Source organism: Lutra lutra, chromosome 16 (assembly GCF_902655055.1).
Source record: "Lutra lutra chromosome 16, mLutLut1.2, whole genome shotgun sequence".
Lineage (NCBI taxonomy): Eukaryota > Metazoa > Chordata > Mammalia > Carnivora > Mustelidae > Lutra > Lutra lutra.
In genome coordinates this window covers 18,669,228-18,685,336 of record NC_062293.1, presented here as the reverse complement: position 1 = coordinate 18,685,336, position 16,109 = coordinate 18,669,228, and the positions used below count along the sequence as shown (strand labels likewise).

The following is a 16,109-nucleotide window of genomic DNA, read 5'->3' as shown; positions in this document are numbered from 1 at the left end:
CCTCAGAGGTGTTGCCCAGCGTGATGAGATGATGAGCATAGGCCAAGGCTCTGCCTGGCCCAAAAGGACGTGGGGCCCACAGGACAGGGGTCTTGCTTGTCCTGAGGTAGGATGTCCACAGTGTCAATGTGCCTTCCCTCAGCTCTCCCACCCTCTCACTGGCGGCTGGCCCTCTCCACCGCAGGACTCCCGGCCACCAGTTCTGTCCCAGCCCCAGCACCGTTGCCAACCCCTCTGGCCTGGCTCTCCCTGCCCCCACCCAAGGTTACAACCCTGGCACCAGCCCTACCCACCTGGTCCAACCAAGAGAAGACCCCTTGACCCCCCGAAGCTGAGAGGGAAAGGCCCGCAAGGCAGTCACTCCACCACAGACGCATTTATTGGCAAAACCTATAACCAAGCATCAAGGGGAAGGGTGCTAGCCGAGTGGGTGACTTTTTTTCCCCCGCTTTCCTTAGGGGTGTTCAAGGAGCAGGAAGGAGGGGGTGGGGCCATCCCAGTGAGCATCACCACACCAGCAGCTAAAGTCTATGCGCTTCCTCTGAGGCCTGAGATCAGGCTATGCTAAGCATATGCACTTTACTGTCTCATTTAATCCTTATGACAATCCTACAAGGTAGGTACCATTATCATCCCCATTTTCCTGATGAGGAATCCGAGGCATAGCACAGGGAAGTGGTGAGAGGCCGCTGTCTGTCAGCCTTCAGGGCTGCCCCCACCCCCGCCAAGAGCCTCCCAGGAGCTGCCCCCAGCTCCTGACTCTCAGTTTCAACCATTTCTCACCACTTCCAGCTCTTTTTATATTTTTGTTTTGTAAAAAAAATAGATTATGCCCATATTCTGCAGAGCCCACTGGCCCTTCCCCCTGTTGATCAAATCTGGGTTCTCCCCCCAAGATTCAGCTGGAGTAAGATCGTGGACACTGCGTCTCAAACTAGAGGCCTGGGTGTTTGGGGGAAGCCAGAGTACAATGAGAGTTCTTAGAAAATACAATCAATAAGTTACAAACCTCCCTCCCTTCCCCCCATTTCCTCCCACCCCCATCCAAATCTAGAACAGATTTGTGCATTACACCCCCACTCCCTCCCACCCCACTGCAGGGTCTCGTCTCAGTTGCCTCTGTGTCTGCGGGGGTCCAGGGCCCTCCATAAATGTTTGTGGAATGAATGGATGTATGAATGAGTGTGAGAATGGGAGGAGGGAGTGAGCCTTTGGAGTCCTGAGTCCCAGACTTGACTGTATCCTTACTGCCACCTTGCCCTCACCAGGACACCTCCCTCTGCCCCAGAGAAGAGGGTCCCCAGGATGGGGCTGGGAACAGAGTAGGAGAGGTGGGGAGTCAGCTGGGGCATCTCTAAGCATGGGAAGGTAGGTGACTGAGGTAGAACACAGGGCTCTGGCCTCAGAGTCAGGAGACCTGGTTCAAATCTCAGCTATAGGACTCAGGAGCTGTGTGACCTTGGGCCAGCCTAGAGAAGAATGATAACTACCATATGCTAGTCCTTTCAGAGCTGACAAGAATCCTTTTCCACATTTGTCTTTGGTCCTCAGTAACCATCCTGTAATGTGGGTATTATTCTAAATATACCCATTTTACAGAAGAAGAAGCAGAGGCCGGAGAAGTCAAGGGACTTGCCCAAGGTCGCACAGCATGCAGGAACCTGAACCCTACCCCCTCTACCTCCCTCGCTACTGCCCCTGCCTGTGCTATGAAGAGGCTGGCTCAGATCTAAGCCCTCCAGCTTAGGAGCCCCACATGACAGCATGGCAGCAGGAGAGACCTCACAGCAAAATCCCTAGTGTGGACCCTACTGACCATCTCTAGACATAGAAGATGGTTTACCCCTCATGGAAGGGTTTCTAGACACCCCTCCCATCCCTCACCCACGATCCTGGGGCTCCAGTAGCTACCCCAGGAGGGATACGAGGGTCCATGAGATACCCATGAACTTCTGCTTTTCCTGGGAGTGTGGGGAAGTGGGAGGGTGGAGGGAGTTCGGAAGCCCATGTCTTCCCTTCACACGGGCATGGTCACCTCGTTGTACTCATCCCGACCTTCCTCTTCATCAAAGGTCGGCTTGGCATCATCAGCATCCAGCTGGAGGGGAGAGTAGGAAGGACTGAGGGTGAGCTTCTGGGAGCGGCTGGGGCAGAGGAGCCCTCCCCCCAGCACCGAGGGCACTTCTAGAGCACGGAGAGGGACTGGCTCTCTGGACCGTGGACAAGTCATGTCCTGCCCTCTCAGCCCCTAGCTTTGGTCTGGATGAGTTTTTCCCAAGGGGTGAGGGACCCCTGGGGATGGGGTGCCCCAGCAGGGGAGGGCCTACAGAGGGCATCAGGGCAGCCCCATGGTGACTGTCACATTGTGGGAGAATTCTATGGGAAGAGCCCAGGACAAGGGCTCCAGGGTAGGACAGCTCACGTGAAGCACACCCACTCCCTGCCCCCCCAGCTCTGGGGTCCTGGCCTTCAGCCTCTGCCCTCTATTCACCCTCCCCCACCATCCCAGGCCCTCAGGGTAGGGGTGGGGAGCAGCCACGCACACACTGGAGCTCCAGCTTCCTGAAGATGAGGGGTAGCAGGAGGCGGCGCAGAGGCACCGTGAGGATGAGGACGAAGGGCAAGGCCAGCGAGGTGGCGGGGAAGGTTTTCACCGTCCACAGCCCTGCCAGGCAGATGATCTGGATGACCGTGAACAGGTGCATGCGCCAGGTCTTCACCTGCAGGGGGAGGCGGTGGTTACTGCCTGCCCCGCCCTGGCGCCCAGCAACCCCCACCCCACTCTGGGCTGGGGAGCCACGAGGGCCCTGTACCCGCTTGACGTAGGGCACATCCGGGTGGTACTTGGACGGCTTCAACAGGAGCAAGACGCGGTCGAAGAGCTGGATGCCGCTGAGGGACGTGACCCCCATGTAGAGGAAGATACCAAACAGCACAGCCAGGGGGATGCGGGACAGGATGGGCCCCATGAGGATGGACACACCTGCCGGGAGAACCATGCACTCCTAGCCCCGGGGGCCCCCAGAGGGTTGACAGCATTAGGGGCTGGAGAACGAAGCCATAGGGACCACATGAAGCCCTCTCTGTGGATCCTCTTAATAGGTAGTACCCAATTTTACAGATGAGGAAACAGAGAGGGGAAGCAATTTGCCTAAGGCCACACAGCTACAAGTGGCAGATCAGGGAGTCAAACTCCTGCCTGTAGGACATCAAAGCCTATTCCTTTGGCCTCGGGGGTTCACAGAGGCCAGAAAAGCCCAACTTTTCTATCACCCCAGCACTGAATGCCTCCATCCCCCGCCACCTACCCAAACCCTAACCCTCCCCCAGCTAATACTAACTTCGCCTCCTTTAAGAAACCACCCTTCGACTCCATCAGTAACCGTGGTGCTGCCCACACTGACCCCAGGTGTACTCTCACCTGCTCCAGAACTTAGATAAACCCCAGTGATGTTCTGTCTTCTCTCTCCCACCCCAGATGATGCTCGGAGCCCTGACTTGCCATCAGTCATAGAGCAGCCAAGCTAGAGAGAGGGCTGCAGAAGGCTCTGGATCCTAAGAGGCTGAGGCTGGGGGCTGGAAGCAAGGCAGAGAGTGTGGCCAGCCCTTACTCACCCACGAGCACAGCGACCAGGAGCCCACTGATCCGCTGCTCCTTGACCTCCTGAATCTGGGCTGCAGCCCCTGGGGCGCTGGCCTTGCCCATGACCGTGAGTGCGTTGGCGTGGGTAACAGAACGAACAGTGGTGGCACTGAGCCAGGGCATCCCAAAGAGCGCAGCCACACCGCCCATGCCTATGACCAGCAGCAGGTCCAGGTGGAAGCCAGAGCCCTTGACCATCTTGCGCTCTGGTTTGCTGATAATCAGCCTGGGGAGTGTGGGAGGTCAGGGGTAAGCACCATTCTCCCCCATCCCCACCCTCTTTGCCCCCTCTCTCCTTCTCCATGCTTGGGTCCCTCTGTACCTTAGTTTATCCTGTTGTGCTCCTCTCCCTTGGAGTTCCTTGCTCCCCTCCCTCCCACCCCCTCTTGATAATCCAGACTCTAAGAGTGGAAGGATCTCAAGTCAGCCCCTAGAACGTCCACAGGCAGATTTACGTTGAAGCTGATGAGGCTGATCTGGTAAAGGTCCATTCTGAAGTGTGCCACTTCCTTTTGTAGTTCTCATTTTGTTTTCTTTTTCTTAAAAAGGCCTCCCCAAATGATACCATGTCAGGTCCCACAGAACCTGCCCCTGTCCCTGCCCATCCATCACTCCTTTTCATCGGGGGGCTGGGGGGGGCACTGGGATTGACTAAGACTAGCTCTCAGTCCTTGCTGTCACACCTGCCTGGAGCCTGTCCCTTTCCCTGCCTCAGACCCTCCCAGGCCCAGCCCTGCCCCTGGCTCTTACGTGGTGATCTGGGACTCAAGGAAGATGAGGATGAAGACCAGCAGGGCCGGCAGGGCGGAGGCGAACATCATCCAGATGGGGAAAGGCGCATACAAGCCCAATGGGTGGATGACCCAGCCCCGGGCTGAGGGGTTGGACACGGAGAGGCCTTCAGGCACGCTGAGTTTCTGTGGGAGGGGGATGCTGGTGAGAACACCAGGCAGGGGAATAGGGGAAAGGAGGCAAGGGGAGCCAGCATCCTGGGCACTTGGGAACTTATACTAAGTACTTGCTTTGTACCCAGTCACTGCTCTAAGGTCTTTATATACATCTTCTCATTCCCCACTTTATAGATGAGGAAACAGGATCAGAGAGGTTGTGTAGTTTGCCTTGCATCACACAGCTCTTTGGTGGCAGACCTAAGATACATACTCAGATCGGCCTGGCTGCAGAACAGATTCTTTCCTATTGTCCTGGGTTAAGAAGTAAAAAGGCAATCTGACCCCGACCTTTGCTTCAACCAGAGGGGTCCTATAGGGCTGTGGGACAAACCTGGGGCTCTCGCGGGAGGCTGGGATGAGTAGAGGGAGTTCTAGCTGGCTTCAGGTTTGGGAAAGTTGTTCTTGGGAGGGGGCATACTGGGAGAATAAGCTGACAATAGGGAGAGAGTATCACCTGGGTGTAAGTGTCCTCAATGAAGAAATCCACAATGACCATGATCAGAATGGAGATGGGGACCCCGAAGTCCCCAATGATCCGTCGCAGCTGAGGGAAGGTGGAAAAATCCAGTCAGTGCTCAGTTGTTTCCTCACCTCCTGCCTCCCTCTTGCCCACACTCCTGCCCCCTCTTCATGCAGGGTCCTTGCTCTTCCCAGGGTATCCATCGACATCTAATACCCTGTCCTGCACCTCAATGTACCAGCCTTCTTTCTTCTTTCCCTGGCTCAGCCCCACTGCTGGCCCCACAGCTTCTCCACCCCTTTCTAAGAACTGTCCCTGGCTCCCCGCTGGGTTCCCAGCCTCGACAGGCTGAGAAAGGGAGATGGGCTTGCCTGAAGAGTGAAAGCCTAAAGAGGTGGGGGCCAGGGGGCCAGGAAGGTTTGGAATAGGGAATGGAAATCTAGGGTAAGAAGGAGAGTTAATGGCATTGAGGAACTTGGAGGAGTGCTTTGGACTGGGCCAGGGCAGCGTGGGGAAGAGCGGGGCCGGGGGTGGGTACTGACCACGCCAGGGAAGTAGGAGCTGTTCTTGAACTTGCGTAGCATCATGGCGAGAAAGAAGGTGCCAGCCATGAGTACAAGGGAGAGGAGGGCTGTGTTGGGCAGGGGAGCCTGAGGTTTGGGCACCATTGTCACATTGTGGTCATAATGCTTCTGCAGCGGGTGGTCCTGGAAGATCTGGAGCAGAAAACCAACGCATCCTATTTTCCTCACCCATCTATCCATCATCCATCTATTAATCTGCCCATCATCTATCCATCTATCTGTCCCTCTGCCCATCATCTGTCTATTCATCCATCCATCCTGCATCCATCCATCCATCCATCCACTTCTCTTCTTCCTCAAATGACAGGGTAACAGAGGGACAATGGGATTCTACAGCTTGGTTTTCGGAGTGAAGACCAGTCTCAGCTTGGGTGGGGCAGGTCATGGCGGCAATGAGTGTAGGTGTGCATGGGAGCACGCGGGGTCTCGGAGATATAAAGTTGGTGGGCAGAAAAGAAGTGCCAAGGAGGCTCCTAAAAAGGGCTTCAAAGACTTGGAAACAGAAAGCCCCACCAAGCAACAGAATCAGAGGCAGATACGCAGTGTCCATCCTGTCTCCGTAGTCAATGCAGATGTACAGGTAACACAGTCGAAGGTGCGGGAGCTGAGGAGACAGGCTGCTCCAGGCCCCGTGGTTCTTGATGGTGAGCGCCAGCGGGGCTTGGGGGACAGCAGAGCGTCTGGGACCCCTACTGCCCCTCCATTAACGCAGTTTCCCCGGTCCAGGCTCACGTACACACTAGCCTGTTAGTCACTCTAGGCAAGGTTACGAGCTGCACAGGCGCACACGGGGCGCCCCCTCAGGCGCAGGCGCTCTGCAGTCACCGCCGGACTACCGGCCCAGAGGCAGCAGGTGTCAACGTGACTGTGGTCACAGCCAGGCACGATGAAGGCACAGCGACACACGGGCCACAAGGACACGTGGACAATGACACACATGGCCACATAGTTTGTGCACAGAGTCGCACACGCACACACACACGTGTGTCCACACTGCCACTTCCCCCACCTTGATCAGCTTGACGAAGGTCTCGTAGATGAAGATGAGGGAGATCAGGAAGGAGAAGATCTCTTGGGTGTAGCGGGAGATGAAGCGGACCAGGAAACTGCCCTCGAAGGCCACTATGAGCACCACGAACAGGACAAGCCAGAAGCCGATCCACACACGGCCCACGATGTACTCCAGGTTGTTGTTCATGCAAAACTGCAAAGGGGTGGGGAAGGACTGGGTCAGGCAGGTGGGCCCAGGCACCCCGTGGTCAGGCAGGCGGGGGCCAGGCGGCTACAGGGTCCGGGTGGGGCCAGAACAGGGCTACCGAGAAAAAGGCTTCTTCAAACACAAGCAGGGGTCCCGAGAAGCCAACCACAAGCAGGGGTTGAGCCCCGAGCAGGGAGAACAGAATGCCTTGCACCGCCGTGGAGATGAGCAGCTCCGATACCCCCATCAGGTTCTGGGTCTTTTCTCCTGTGGGTAGAAGTTATAGTGTGGTCAAGGTCAAGAGGTCGTTTCTAGGGTCCAATAGAGCATTTCACAGGCAGGCTGTAGTAGGGGTCCAGATTGTCTGATTGGGTCAAAAGGCAGGCCAACACAGAGGCCAAATGGTCAGAGGTGAAGGTTAGAGGATCATGCAGAGGCACTGACCCAGGAGGCCACCGAAGGTGATGGCAGGTGACAAGGCAGCAAAGTAGATGAAGATGACAGCGGCCAGGACCTGGGGGCTGAACGCGTCTGTGATGTCACTCAGGTAGTAGGGGTAGCGGCGCCGGATGTCACGCACCAGGCCCCCAAAAAGCAGGCCTGTCCTCTGCAGAGGGTCATCTGGCCCACCAGGGGCCCCTGGAGCCCCGTACAAATCTGTAGTCAAGGACAGGGCCATGGTCACAGGGGGTCATGGCAGGAGGCGTTGGGGGGAGAGGAATCGTGGGGAGAATCTTCCGATGGGAACAGGTGACCAAAGGGTCAGGGAGGCATGAGGACAGAGAGAGGGGACACCAGGGTATTGGATGGGAGGAGGGGAGGCAGGGGCTTGCAGGGTTGCACTGGGGACCCTGAGGGTCTGTGGGAGCCGCAGGGCAGGTACCTAGGCCCTTGTAGAAGCCGGGCTCGGGCTTGGCAGGGCTTTGAGAGTAGCGTCTCCGCAGCAGCTCCTTCTGCACTGGCACCAGACTGAGCAGTGCCTGCTCAGAGGGAGCCTCGCAGGGAGGCAGCACCAGGCTGCAGTCCAGGAAGCCCTCCAGGTTGCGGACCAGCTCCGCCTTGCTCTGGGCCATGTAGGCATCCACGCGGAACACCTGGGGGCCGGAGAGAGGGTCAGGACTTCGGGGACTCGCTAGATGAAAGGACCCAAGAGTCCACATCGTGGCCTCCAGGAACCAGAACCCTCTCTCCCAGCTCCTTCTTGTCCTGCCCGCCCTGCTCCCCCTTCCTTTCCCACCAAAAAAAGGTTTGGGGGAGCCAGACAGGGCCTTGCGTGGGGAAAGGAGAATCCACTAAAGCAAATGGGGTAGCTTAGCGCAGACCAGCCTGAACTACAGTAAGCCGAGGCCAGGCCAGACCTAACTGGGTGGAACCAGGTCTGGTCAGGCAGGGCTGGGCCAGACCACCTGCCTCTGGCCAGACATGGTAGAAGCAGCAGGGGGGAGACCGACTAGCAAAACTCAAGTGACCCAGGCCCGTCCAGTGAGTGACTTCAGCTGCCCCCCAGCCTCGGGCTCCCCCAGCCCTTCCCAAGCCTGCCTTACCCTCTCGGACATGAGAGTGGCCGCAGCCCGACCAAGTTGGGTATAATCAGTGTTGGGGGCCTCAGGTCCCAGCAACACGAAGAGGAAGCGCACAGGCACCGGGAGCTGCACAGCCTCCAGCTCTGTGGCCACCTCCAGCCGCACGAAGCCCAGCACCGGCCGCTCCAGGAATTCTGCTCTGCCTGCCGGGGAGGAGGCGATGGGAGGTGGTCAGGTCAGGCTGAGGGGGGCAGCGGCTGGGTCCATACTTCGGAAGAGAGAGGCTGGGCAGGGATAGGAAGCATCGCCTTGGGGGTGTAGGGGCATCAGGGGTGCAGACCCTAGCTGCTTACCCACAAGCACCAGGGTGGCCTCTGAATCTGGGGGAATCTTCTCCAGAATTCCAGATGGCGAATGCCCTTCTGTGCCCTCCTGTCCCTGTGGTGTGGAGGGTGGTGAGGGGAGTCCTCTGGCCACATTGATCATCCAGCCCCCTCCTCCCCTAAACACTCTCATTTCTAACCTGTTCAGGTGGGTCACTTCTTGGCTCTCCCCACAGCCTCACCTGTTGGCAGAAGAGCTGTGTCTCTAAAGAGGGGTGCTGCGGGAGCAGAGGCTCGGAGGGGTCCCCAGAACGCGTCAGAACCGCGGGCTTCACACCGCCCAGGGCCTCCAGGTCTCCGGCGTGACTGTGGGACACACAGGGGACATGGGCTGAGTAAGCTATTTGGGCTGGGTTGTTAGTAACACCTAGACCGAGATGGAGATCGGTGGTCGGAGGAATTAAGCAATGCTTCCCAGTGACCAGATGAGAGGGACCCTGGGGCGAAAGGATAGTCAACCTCCTTTGGGAGGATATTGTGGATGCAAGCGGCCGGTCTCTGTCTGGAATGACCAGGTGGGGCCAGGATGGAGGGAGGGAGGGGCCGTGAGAGCCTGCCCTCCTGAGGAGGACCAGTAGCCCCCACATCTGAACACAGAGATACGGCCGCCCCTCAAGAAGTCAGAGGTAGGAGCTGTCATGGAAGAAATGGGGGCCCTGGTCTGGTGGGGGAGAGACCCCCTAGGCCGCCAGGGAGAGCTCCAGGCCAGTGGGCCGGGGAGGTAGGCCCTTGGGCTGCGGAGTCTGTGTCCTGGTGGACAGGGGCACCTGTGTTGGAGCAGCAGGACCCGGAGCAGCTGGTCTCGGGCCTCAGGCCGGATCTGCTCCTCGTAGATAAACCCATCCAGCAGCTGGTTGGCCACTCCTGCCAGGGAGGTCTCCGGCAGATCCAGGAGGACCGTACCTGCAAGGGATGGAGGGGTGAGCCGGATGGCCGGACGGTGGCCCTCCGGCCCGCCACCATGCCGCACGCACATGCAGGTCTCGGGTGGGGGCCCCGAGGGGCTCACCCTTGGCAAAGGCTTTCTGCAGCTCCAGGAGGCTCCAGAAAGTGAGGTAGGACAGGTGCGGGCGGCTCCAGACCCCGTCCTCCCTGAGGTTCTCCTCCAGCCGCACCCAGTGTGCCGCCTCCATCCACCGCAACTCCTGGTTCTTCTCATCCATCACCAGTTCCTGAAGCTCCACGTACGCCTGCGGCCCCACAAACCTGAATCAGTGCCCAGGCCCGGGACAGCACCCTGGGGAGACTGGCAGTCCAGGGCATGGTGGGCGCTCAGCAGGCTCTGAGAGGTGTTTGGAGGAGGCCCAGAGTCCTGAAGCACTCAGGGCAGACCCTGAGCTCAGAATGGATGGGTGGGAGCAACAACCTGGATGCATTGAGGGAGATAAGAAGCATGTGTGTGTGTGTGTGTGTGTGTGGTGGCGGGGTGGGGGGTATAGCCCTCCACTCCAGCCCTATTCCCCAACTCCCTGACCAAGCCCTTACCCCATTTCAGAGGTATTTGGAGAACCTCTGGACCAAAAGGGTGCTAGAGCAGACCCTTGGGAGGAAAACAAAAAAGGAAGCCTTTGGGGTCATCGGGTGGGTCTCCTGTCTCCAAGACTGTTGAGTGGGCTCAGCATGCCCTTGGGTTTCCTTGGGGCCAGCTGGTCACTCCCAGGGGCCTTGCTGAGGGCAGATGCAGTTTCCTAACCAGCTAGACAGTCTGATGTCCAGCAGGGGCCCAGCGGGCCTGGGCAGAGGGGCACGTATTCAATTCTGTGCTTCCCCAAGGAGCACCTGCCAGCCCAGCCTGGGAGCGCAGACCTTTGGCAGTCACTTTATCTCTGTCCAGGGAGCTCCCTGCTCAGTGGGAGAGGGACCTAAGTCTTCCCCCCGTGCCAGCAGGGGTGCTCTCCTCCCTTCTATTTCCCCGAAATGCTCACGCCTTCTCTGCCTGTGTGTGGGGCTCCCCGCTGCTGAAGCTGTGCCCATCCCTCTTCACCTCCCTTCTCCTAGTGGAAGGGTCAGTGTCCCAGCAATCAGATGATGCCGGGTGTCCTCACCTCGTGGGTGCCTGCGTGCGATGTGGCGTCTGGGTCTGTGGCCGTTTCGTAGTCTGTGGCTGTTGGCTCAGCGTGGTCAGCTGAAAACCGGAGGTGGGTTAGTGTTGCCCCCCGATAATCCCGCCCTTAGGGTCCTCCTGCACTCCCCACAGTGAGCCTCTGAGAGAGTCACGCCTTCCTTACTCCCTCCTGTGGCTGCTGGCTAGGACCCAGTGCCTGCCCCCACCACCCCCACTGCTGCTCAAGGGTCTCTGGCGCCCTGTGCCCATTCTTGGCCCAGCCTGGCTCTTTCACGCCCCATTCGAGCCTTGTGGAAGACCCCTGGGAGTCATCTTCAGTGGTGACAGAGAGGGTCACCTCCAAAGTGGAGAATTCCGAACGGCAATTCCCGGGATTCTCCTAGGATCTCCTTCCTCTCTGCCACTTTCTGGAACCAGCTTCCCTTCCTTCTTCCCCCGCTGCCTCAGCAATCCCACCAGCCCAGCACTTCTCCCTGTCTCCTAGTGGAGCTCTGGGAGCCTGGGTGGGGTCTGCTTTATATTGTCCCCCACTCCACACCCCACTCCCAGCCCTCATTTCCCAGAGGGGCCTCTTATCTTCAATACCAATGGTCAGCACTTAAGACCTATTGACAGTAAACAGGTCCCCACCTGGGGCTCCCCAACTGAGACCTTGGCAGGGCCAGGAAGGTTTTCTGTTGTCTCTCTGCCCTGGGGGGTCCCTGTGGCCCCTGACTCCTCAGGACCTCTAGACGCCCCCAAACAGAATGATGTTCCCAGTACAGGCCTGGTGCCTGGCCTAGAAGTTGGCATGGGATGGACACAGATGGCATGTGGGCTCATGCCCTTGTCCCCGAGGGGCCTGGCTGCCCTGTCCCAAACTGAGGGCCTGGCCATGGGTGACTAGTCCTGTCCCCCCCACCCCCAGTCCCCTCCTGTGATCATTTCAAACAAAACTCTGTTTATCCTTCAATCAGCCAGGATTGTGGGGAGAACTGGCCCTGGGACTGGTGGCAGAGGGGAGGGGGTGTGGAGAAGGGAGAGGACAAGTTCCTTTACTGTCTCTGTTCGGGGCTCAGCAGCTCATCCCAGCAAGAAAAAGAGTTGGGGCTCACCTATTGGCTCCTCCACTTGAACCACAGGGACATCTGGGTCTCCATACTCCTCCTGTTCTAGAACGTCCTCCAGCCCCTCTTCATGATTCTCCTATAGGAAGTGGCCGTCAGGGCTGGGCTGGGAAGGGCTTCTTAAGCCACCATGAAGGTAGGAGTCCGGGGAGTCCCAGAGGCCCCAGATTGGAGCCCTGCAGACACTACGAAAGACTTACCTGCCAGTCCCCCATGGCGTTATCTTACTTGTCCGCTTATCCACAGCGATCCAAGCCCCCAGCATAACCCACACCGCGGGTCCCTGCAGGGGGGAGCACAGGCTGAGTGAGGCCCAGGCATCCTCCCCCAGAGGAGGCTACATTAGAGTCAAGGGGGACCCCAGGTGTTGAGAGGCAGTGGGGTCAGGGGCAGGAAGCTGGGGGGGAGGAGCTAGATTTGTAGGTGTGAGGACAGGTGTCCAGGAGGAGCTGGGAGAGCTGGGGCAGGAAGAGGTAGCTTGGCTGGCATCAATCAAAGGCAGTTTGAGAGAATGGGCTGTCCTTCAAATTCAACTCCCTCTTCCATCCACCAGTTATCCTAGCTTCTTTTCCTGTCCATTCCCTAGACTTAGCCAACTCCAGGGGCATCATGACCTGTTCCTTCTTCAAGGAAATTCGTTCCCCTGGGAGTCTTCACAACGTACCCTCTTCTCCCAGAAATAGTTACTTTCTGCTAGGCATGGGGCTGTAGCATCCTTGGGAGCGGCTCACAGGTGTTGAATGAAGTGTCACTGTTTCTCTCCTTCACCCCCTCGTGAGCTCCCTTTCTCTTGCTCGCTCCCCATCTGTCTCATTGGCCTTACCAAGCCCTTTCCTGCCCCAGGGCCTTTGCATACACAGTTGTTACATCCTCAGTGCCCCTCTGCCCCTCATCCCTTCTCATATCTCAGCTCTTCAGATTCCCTTCCCACCACCCTATCATTCACTAGCCCACTCTGTCATTTTCTGGTTTCTTGAGTCATTTGTGTATCTGTTGTTCGAGGATGCTGCTAGAAGGGATGCCACCTGAGTGCTAAGATCCGTGTCTCGGTCCCCACTGAATCCCTTACTCCTCGGCAGAATGGGTGCCGCAGAGTAGGTGCTCAGTAAGTACATGCTGGGTGAAGGGAAGTGTGGCTGTCCCTTGCAGGCTTGGGTCTCTGGGACTGAGGAGTCAGCATGACTGGGACCCAGCCAAGAGGAGATCAGACCCTGTGTCTCAGGTTTGCTCAGTGTGCTTCTGGCAGAGAGGAAGGTATGCTCACCCCCAGGAAGGTGAAGCCCAGCCTGAGGGGAGCACAGAAGTTCCCTGGGGACTGGATGTGGAGGGGCTCTCTTTCACTCTCACCCAGCAACAGGGATTGGGGTCGGGTGACGAACATGCTCGCCCTGTGCCCACATGGCACTGAGCAGTGGGAGCTGAGATGAACAAGACACTGTCCCTTCTCGCGAGAGACCCCCACCCGGACTGGGGAGGCAGCTGGGAAGGCAGGAGAGGCCAAGGGCTTCGGGAGACAATACGTGCCTCAGACCAACGAGAAATGAGCCGAAGGAGTTGGGTGCCAAGGACCATGTGGCAGGATGAAAGGTAGGGCGGACTGCTGGGGTTGGGGGTCGGGTGTCTCTGAGGGGGGGACCCCGGGGCTGGGCCGAGAAGCTCTTGTGGGATCTGAAGGGCTGGCAGGTAGGGAAGTGCGGCCCCAGGTGTGGGCATGAGCGGGCAGAGGGAGGCGCATGCCAGGCAGGGCTGGCTGCTGTGTGAGGGAACAGGGCGGGGAGGACATACAGACAGAATGGTCCGGAGACATTTCTTTCTGAGGGCTGGGGGGTGGGTGTTGCCGTCCCAAGAGATAGAAGGAGAGGGCATGGCAGAGCCCCACCGAACTACAAGGGCAGGGGTTCCTGTCTTGGTAGGGAAAGTGATGACCAGGGGACAGTCCCAAGGACCGAGGACAGGGCCGTCCTGCATGGGCCTTTGCCCATGAAGACCCTAGTCAGGCACCCTTCTCTCTCCCTCTTTTGCCCCCCTCTTTCCTCTTCTCCCACTTCTATTTTCTTTCTTCCTTCTCTGGCCTTGCCTTCTGCTCTGCCGGGGCCTCAAATCCTGAGCAGTCTCAAGCCTTAGGTGCTAAAGGGCTGGGCTGGGACTCTCCATTTCCTATCTGAGAGGTGGACTGGGCAGAGGGGCCTTCCAGCCAGAGAACGCTGTCTGTCCGCCACTGTCTGGTTGAATAGCCTCTGATGGCCCCCAGCCTCTCTCTAGGCCTCAGTCATCCCGTCTGTACAATGGGAGGGCCTTCCTGCCAGGGTTCTGAGACCTCAGTGAGAGACAGAAGAAGGGAGACTGGAGGTGCCTGGAGCTCAGCTGGGGCCGTAAAGGGTGCCCCCGTGACCCAGATTGCAGCCCCCACCAGGCCCGGTGCCCCACCACTCAGCTGCAGGCCGTGCTCTGGCACTGATAAGAGCTTGGAACGGGATGGCCGCCCCTCGTCTGGAAGCACATCAAACACCTGGCCATCCAGCCAGCCAGGGCTAGGCCAGATAAGGGTGAGCAGGGCATCTGGAGCCCTGGAGGTGGAGCACAGCTGGCAGAGGTGGGGCGGGGGGGCTACCAGATGATGGGGAGGGCTCCCTGGTGGCAGAGCACTGCCTTTGTGCGATCACCGCCCCCACCACACAGAGCCATCCTGCCTTATCTCTTAGAACCCTTGAGGCACTGTGCGAAATGGGTAATGTCACTAGCCCCGTTTTACAGATGAGAAAGCTGAGGTTCAGAGAGGTTAACTTGGCAGGTAGGTATCAGAGGCAGGACGAAAGAGGCCAGCCTGCCTGACTCCCACTACCTCTCTCGCCATCGTGCTGATTTGCCTCCCAGAAGAGAAGACAGCTCTAAGATGGTCGAGTGCTAGTGGGTTGAAAGCATGGGCTCTCCACTCGGCCTGCCTGGGTTCGGATCCCAGACCTGTGACTTACTGTGTGACCGTGGGCAAGTGACTCAACCTCCCTGTGTCTTGGTTTTCTCATCTGCAAAGTGGGGTAACAGTAATAAACCCTACCTTCTGGGGCTGTTGTAGCGCTAAGTTGGTCTATGTAGAGGCCTTAGAACACTGACTGACACAGAAGGAGCTCCAGGTCATGTTGGTCATCATTATCACTGTGACTGGGGACCAAGGTCAGACTTGCTATCTTCCTCTCTCTCTGATCTTGTTGCTTTGTTCCCATGGAATTAGCCTAAGTGCTTTGAAATCCTTGGGTGATGGGAGACTCCTTCTTTCTCTTCAAACACCCCCTAGGCTGGGGACAGAGCCGGGTCTGCCCGGTTGAGTCCCTGAAAGTGTCCTAAATGGGAAAGAGGGTCAGTGAACAACTGTCCTCACAGAGGGGGGATAGGATGCCCTGTGGGTCCCCATGCATGGCTGAGGGCAAGACCTGGGTCTGTGGGATCCAAGGGGCTCGTAAATAGGAGCCTGACCAAGACCCACACCTGGAGGGGGATCCGACTTGCCCCCTCCAACACCAGCCACACAGACCTCTGCCGCCACGTGCCCGTGTCTTTCTCCCAACACTGCACCCCCGCGCTCCCCAGCTGGAGGTGCCAACAGGCCTGTGCCCTTAGGGGTAACAACACACATCCTACCGTTCTCATCCCACCCACCAGCACCCCCTTGGAGGTCGGGCGCCTTAGTCCCCCGGGCACGGATTCAGGCTGGGCACTGCAGAAACCCTCAAGACAGGTGCAGCAAGACCACCCCCCCAACCCCCCAGCCCTGCTCACCTGCTCACGAGCCTCGGAGTCCCTCGGCAAGCTCCCGCAGCTACAGGTGTCCTCTGCCACCAGCTGAGCTCACACCCGCTCTGACAGCACCCGAGTCCTGGCTCCCAAACCCCGGGGGCAGCTCCCAAACCCCTGACTCATGCCCCCGCCTCCTAATCTGCCCGCCCCACGGTCCCGGGGAGCCCCTTCCCACCCCCCCGCCCTGCTCCTTCTGGGTGCCCAGTAAACAGACTTATCTCTCACACACATCTGGACAGCTGTGCCTCTGGCCCACCCCACCCCAGTCGGCCAGCCCCCAAGGTCTCCTGCTGCCCTCCTGGCTCCCAGGGATTCTCCCGGGTCTTCCTTCGCCGACTAAGGTGTGATGGCTGGGTTCTCGAGCTCTCAGCCTCCCAACAGGTCTGCTCCAGCTCCTGGGGGTTC

At 58.4% G+C, this 16,109-nt stretch overlaps 1 protein-coding gene across 2 annotated transcripts; it reads right to left on the bottom strand.

Annotated features, from left to right (window-relative positions):
- Positions 1-362: 362 nt before the first annotated feature.
- SLC4A1 (solute carrier family 4 member 1 (Diego blood group)) lies at positions 363-15,786 on the bottom strand. Of its 2 annotated transcripts, XM_047708968.1 has the most exons (20): positions 15,687-15,786; positions 12,113-12,195; positions 11,901-11,991; positions 10,787-10,866; positions 9,751-9,931; positions 9,509-9,644; positions 8,924-9,047; positions 8,712-8,796; positions 8,380-8,561; positions 7,719-7,929; positions 7,280-7,492; positions 6,954-7,102; positions 6,647-6,841; positions 5,596-5,769; positions 5,048-5,137; positions 4,394-4,560; positions 3,616-3,869; positions 2,814-2,983; positions 2,544-2,720; positions 363-2,098 (listed from the first exon to the last, which is right to left on the bottom strand). In XM_047708968.1, exons 2-20 carry the CDS (start codon positions 12,125-12,127, stop codon positions 2,018-2,020), a joined length of 2,775 nt encoding a protein of 924 aa, XP_047564924.1. In that variant the 5' UTR covers positions 12,128-12,195; positions 15,687-15,786; the 3' UTR covers positions 363-2,017. The 2 variants fall into 2 exon arrangements, with proteins under 2 accessions (XP_047564924.1, XP_047564925.1); XM_047708969.1 differs by lacking the exons at positions 11,901-11,991; positions 12,113-12,195; positions 15,687-15,786 and adding an exon at positions 11,144-11,203.
- Between the last annotated feature and the right edge of the window lie 323 nt (positions 15,787-16,109).

Excerpts from the sequence above, each read along its gene's own strand:
- SLC4A1 (XM_047708968.1), bottom strand. Across the intron at positions 9,645-9,750 it reads GCAGAAAGCCTTTGCCAAGG|GTACGGTCCTCCTGGATCTG; the intron begins GTGAGCCCCTCG and ends CATCCCTTGCAG. Across the intron at positions 7,493-7,718 it reads CGGCTTCTACAAGGGCCTAG|ATTTGTACGGGGCTCCAGGG; the intron begins GTACCTGCCCTG and ends CCTTGACTACAG.